This window comes from Hibiscus syriacus, unplaced genomic scaffold (genome assembly GCF_006381635.1).
Source record: "Hibiscus syriacus cultivar Baekdansim isolate YM2019G1 unplaced genomic scaffold, ASM638163v2 tig00111398_pilon, whole genome shotgun sequence".
NCBI classification, from domain to species: domain Eukaryota; kingdom Viridiplantae; phylum Streptophyta; class Magnoliopsida; order Malvales; family Malvaceae; genus Hibiscus; species Hibiscus syriacus.
In genome coordinates, this window is record NW_024063081.1 from 662478 (window position 1) to 668477 (window position 6000).

General features: G+C 33.3%; 1 protein-coding gene across 1 annotated transcript; it reads left to right on the forward strand.

The window, feature by feature from the left end:
* Nucleotides 1-1654: 1654 nt before the first annotated feature.
* On the forward strand, nucleotides 1655-3706 carry LOC120161371 (replication stress response regulator SDE2-like). Its single transcript, XM_039171649.1, has 3 exons — nucleotides 1655-2406; nucleotides 2494-3043; nucleotides 3398-3706. The coding sequence occupies exons 1-3, from the start codon at nucleotides 1757-1759 to the stop codon at nucleotides 3554-3556; spliced, it is 1359 nt and encodes a 452-aa protein (XP_039027580.1). The 5' UTR covers nucleotides 1655-1756; the 3' UTR covers nucleotides 3557-3706.
* The last annotated feature ends 2294 nt before the right edge of the window (nucleotides 3707-6000 follow it).

Below are 6000 nucleotides of genomic sequence, written 5' to 3' on the forward strand. Positions count from 1 at the left end.
GTGACATATATGACTGAGATTAACAATAGGAAATGAGAAAATATTTACTAAAAACAGAATTAATCTCAACTATCTATTTTCACTCATTCAACGGTCTTAAGTCTGTGTAAAACTAAAAGAGTTTTACATTCTGTAAGTGGATCCTGACCCAATTAAAAATATTGAATACTATTTATGTTAAAAATATTGATGTTATAATGAAAAAAATATATCTTTTAGACATTTTATTAATATGTAAATTTTATATTAGATTAAGTTATTTTACATGATTTTTTATAATATTATATATCATAAAATTAACTAGAATAAAAATGGTGATAATAATTTGAATTAACTAATAATATTAAAAAATAAAAGATCAAATTATATGAAACTAAAATATAAGTGTCAAAATTCAAAGTTTTGTATTAAAGGCACCAAAACAAATTTTGACCTTTTTCTTTACGGAATACCCGTACCCGGGTGGAGTTGACCCCACACCAATTATTTGTAGGATCAACTACACATTTAATATCTAAACTATTAGTTTTATTTCATTTTAGTATCTAAATTTTCATTTTGTTTCAAAATCATACATAATATTTACTTTTTTTTTCGTTAAAACTAGGGATGGCAACGGGTCGGGTTCGGGCTGGGTATTGGTCCCCCCGTCCCCGTCCCCGTTTAAAAAACTCATACCCGTCCCCGCTTAAAAAATTGGAAGGATTTTAAACGGGGATCCTCATCTGGTAATCGGGGAAAACTGTGGGGAAATGAGTATTTCCGTTTAGCATAAACGATTATTTAAACGAGTATCGGGCTGAGTATATATATATATATTTAAATTAAATATATAAATATTATATATATATATATATATTAAATTAAATTTATTAATATATATATATATATAATTATTTTTAATATTTATCGGGATATGTATCGGGCCGGGTAATTGGGTAATCGGGGCGGGGATTACCAAACTCGTCCCCTCCCCGTCCCCGTTTAGCATAAACAGTTTTCCCCGTCCCCGTTTAGCATAAACAATTTTTTCCCGTCCCCATTTAATTCGGTTTTCAATTTTTCCAGTCGATTCGGGTTTTTTTTCCATCTCTAGTTAAAACTCAGCAGAACTGTTACAATATGAGACTTTTTATGAATAAATTACAACATTCATCACTCAATTATATTCTCACTTTTATTTTTGGTCATTGAAGTTTAATTTTTTTAATTTAATTACTTAACTTTCAAATTACTCTTAATTTAATCACTCTAAATTTCAATTTCAAATTTTTATTTTAATTATATATCAATAAAATAATAAAAAAATGTCATGTTACAAAAATTATTAATAAAATAAATTAAAGTGATTAAAACATGAGTAATTTGAAAGTTGAGTAATTAAATTGAAATTTTTTAAACTTTTTGACCAAAATAGGATTAAAAAGATAGTTAAGTAATAATAATATAATTTACACACAATAAATGTCAAGTGCGACAGTTTTATCAAGTTTTTAAATACTAAAATGAAATAAAAAGTAAATGTTATGTATAATATGAAATAAATAAAAATTTAAGTACTATAAAGAAATAAAATTAATAGTTTAAGTACTAAATGTGTAGTTTACTCTTATTTATATTAAAATTTGATACTCGCGAAAGTAGGGGTTCTTTATAATCGGGATCCCAATTCCCAGCCCTAATTTTCCCCTGATCCCCACTTTCGATTGAAGACAGAACAAAGGAATTTTCCTCTCAAATCACAAACGTACCAGTAATGGAAGATCATCAAATTAGCGGAAACGATATCAACAACAAGGACCTGAACCCAAGGCAGTTACAGCTATTCGTTAAACTTCTCAATGGCAGGACTTTGTCGCTCCAATTCCGGACTCCTCACGTCCACGTCGGTGATGTCAAGCATCGAATTCAGGAAATTACTCAAATCCCTATTGACTTCCATCGCCTGATTCGCGGTCATCAACTCAAAGACGATTCGGTGGTTTCTCAATCCAATGTCACCCTCAATTTCTCCCTCCGGCTTCTTGGTGGCAAAGGAGGTTTCGGGTCGCTGCTACGTGGTGCAGCCACGAAGGCCGGGCAAAAAAAGACGAGCAATTTCGAGGCTTGCCGAGACATGAGCGGAAGGAGGCTCAGGCATGTGAACGCTGAGAAGAGGTTGGAGGAGTGGAAAGCGGAGGAGGAACAGAGGAAGCTGGAGAAGATGGCGGAGGACTTCATAAAGAAGAAAGCAAAAACTGGGAAAAAAGGAGTTGGAGATGGAGAGGCCGAGAAGTATGTAGCGAAGTATAGGGAGGAGTCAGCGAGGTGTGTGGCGGTGGTTGAAGAGTCCGTCAGGGCAGCGTGCCAAAACAAAAAGCGTAAGGCGGTGCCAGGAGGAGATGACCCCAAAAAATTGAAGATTTGGTAAGTTCTTAAGATCATTTGATTTGCTTGTAATTTAGGTTGGTATTAACATTTGGATCATTAACATGTTTTTGTTTGCTTATATAGGATGGGAAAGAGGAAAGTTGATGAGAGTGATAGTGATGGTGATGATAGCAGCGAGGATGAAGAAGAAAATGAGAAATCTGTAGTTTTGAACAATGGGAATCATTCAGCTAGTAAGGGAACTGAGGGGAGTTCTGGTTCGGTTTCTGGGGGAAATCAGGATATAGAAATTTCAGGTGGACCCTCGATCTCGAGTGAGACTGGTTCTGAGGAAGCGCAGGAGGTGGTTACGCAGCAAAGCTCGGAATCCTGTGGCGAAGATGCCAATGCCATGGTTGAAGAAGATTTGATTGCTGGAAGTGAAGCAGCTCAAGGTGAGATGCTGGAACATGATGGACCTAAAACTGAAGATCAGGTGGAAATAGTACGTCAGCATTTCAGTGTTCCAGTTGCAGAAAATGAAGTAGTTGAAAGTGAAGTTAACAATGAAGTCAATTGCTCTTCTAACCCGGAATCAGAAGTTTGCAAAGAAGCAGTAGTTTCAAATGCTAACATTACCGAACCAGAAAAGCCATTGAACTTTGATGACTTCAATTCATCTGAAGAGATGGAGGTATGGCTGCACACTTAAGTTCTTTTCCTGTTTCTAGGTTTAATAAAGATCAATACCATTGATGCATCTAGTTGGTTAAAAAAAAGATACTACTTTCAACAAACACATAATTGCATACCTAGATGATATAGGATATTCAGCAGTTTGTAGTCTGTGTAATTTTATCAAATGCTTTCCTTAGCCGATGAATCCAATCATAGTTTTTCTATGTTAATTAGGCTCTGTCTTCATGTTCTTCTGTAAAAAGCAGTTGGACCATATTCAAATTGAATGACTGAAGACAATATATCACGGTGATGTTGTGTTTATAATGCTTAATGTTGATACATCATTAACTGTTAATCATTTCTGAAGGTTCTTGGACTAGAGTGGCTGAAATCTGAACTGCAGGCACATGGGCTAAAATGTGGCGGCACATTGCAAGAGCGAGCCGCCCGTCTTTTCTTGCTAAAATCTACCCCTTTAGATAAGCTTCCAAGAAGTTGCTTGCAAAGAAATGAAATAATCATGTAATAGGCTGAGGTTTCACATCATCTCATAAGGAATGTTCCTTTTTGTCAAACCAAGAAATGTGCATTTTTCGTTTGTTCTGTTTGATTGTATGACTTGTTTTCTGTAAGCTGAAACCCGGTTAGCTAAAGGGATCGTGAAAGTCTTTGTGAGTATGATGCCTAATTGAATATGAAATATTATGAATGGTAACAATGTATGGTATCTTAGATAAGAATGTACTGAGATTAGGTTATTTACATCTTTCATGGTGGAACCTCATCTTGCAGGTTCCCTATGATGAAGAGCTGATAGTTACGGTATGAAAACTGATCAACACATGTAGTTGTAGATGTGATTGGAAGATGCATTAGCCTACCTAAGGATTCTATAAGAATTATAATATTTGTCTGCATATGACGCCTATTAAGGAATTAACCAATGTAGGTAAGATAATGAAATCATCATCGTGCCCGGCGAGGCCTTGTGGTTTCTCATACTAAGTGATTGAAGTTGTTATGTAATAGTGTTATGTTTAAGGTTATTACATGTCTCTTTTTGTAAACGTGGTAATCTTATCATTCATTAATAAAAAAACGTGTTATTTTATGTCTTCTCTCTATGGCCACTGAGATCAATTTACTTGACCTTTCAATTAGTGTTTTAATGGAGTTCATGAAATATGTAGTCGAACATTCTGCCTTTTGGTATTTCATCTTTGCTTCATTTGTAGGGCGTTCTAAGAGACTTATAATAGTGAAGTCATCTTGTGCACTTACGGTTGCTAGCCTTTATCTTCAAACACAAATTACTTTATATACTGTGCAGTTATTGTAAAAGTCTAGATGTATTGTATCAGGAGGGGTTTCAAAAGTGTTTTTCTAGGATACTATTAGATGCCGAAGGTAATTTACAGTTCCTGTATCAAACTTCTAACTGAGGGCGCGTAGAGGCCACCTATGCATTGAGTCTGTTTTTGGGTATAAAGGAAAAAGACCTCGAGAGTTACCAACATTTTCAACACTTCACATTTGGTATGAGAAGAGTGACATAGATGTGTTATTGCATTGTCAGTTATTTACACAATGCATGATCACAAATTCATGGATCACTCAGAATTTTGGGCTGTCAACAATAACGTTTTGTATGTGTCATGATAATTACATTCAATGTCTAAATTTGTTATTGAGTCGCTAAATCCTGATATCTAAGCAAGTTGTTTGATTGTCGAAGGGTAGTTCTGTTGTACGGCAATCTTAATATATGACTAAATACTTTATCGGAAATGTTAATATTTTTTTAACATTTCCAGTAAAGCGTTACTTAAAACATTATTTTTTTTACTGGAAATGTTAATTTCGCTAACTAATTTCCGGGAGAATCCAATATTAACATTTTTTGTAGAAATATTAATGTTTATGTAGCGTTTTACCTGAAATGTAAACATTTTAGGTAGCGTCTAATATTAACATTTCGGTAGAAAAAATAGTTTTAGGTAGTGCTTTATCTGAAATGTAAAAAATATTAACATTTATGATAATCGTATATTAAAGTTGTCGTACCTGAGACATCATGTACATAGTCTAAGTTGCAATTTCATTTCTTTATATTTCAAATGTGTGTGTTTGGGTATAAAGGAAAGGATCCCGAGAGTTAACCAAAATTTTTCAACACTTACATTTGGTATGAGAAGAGTGATATCGATCTATTATTGCATGGCCAGTTGCTTAAAAAATGCATGATCACAAATTCATGGTAACTCAAAACCTTGAACTGCCACACAATCGTTGTATGTGTCATGATAATTATACTCGATGTCTAAATTTGTTATTGGGTCACTGAGACCTAGTATCTAAGTAAGTTGTTTGGTTGTCGAGGGTGATACGTGATCTATATTATACTTTCATTCTCTATATTTCAAATAATAAATTTATATATATTTTATGTATGTTTATGTCCTTTGCGGAAGTGTTTTGTAATTGTGTTAACACATTATTTGTGATCTTTCAATATTGTGACTGCTTAGTCGAAAAAAATTAAACTTATAAATTTAAAATTTATGATTATATTATATAAAATTTATTCATACCCTAAATAACAAATACCTTTCATATTTTCATACTCTAAACCCAAACATTTAGCTTTACAAACGCTAAACTATTAACTTCGCCAACAATGAATCTCTAATATTATCAACCCTAACCAATAACCTGGAAGTGAACCAAAAGTGATTCCTTTTAAGGATTTAACTAACTTGTCATGTAGCATAAATATACGCATGGTGCAATGAACCTTCTATAAAACACGGCTGATAAAATATAAATTTACTCTTCACAGTATAAATAAATGCCATTTCAAAATTAATCTTTAAAGGACGTTAATTCATAATTATTTTTAAAAGAGTATATTTATGTAAAAGGTCCAAATCATATCCCATTAAATAAAGTCATATATTTAATAAAATTTAA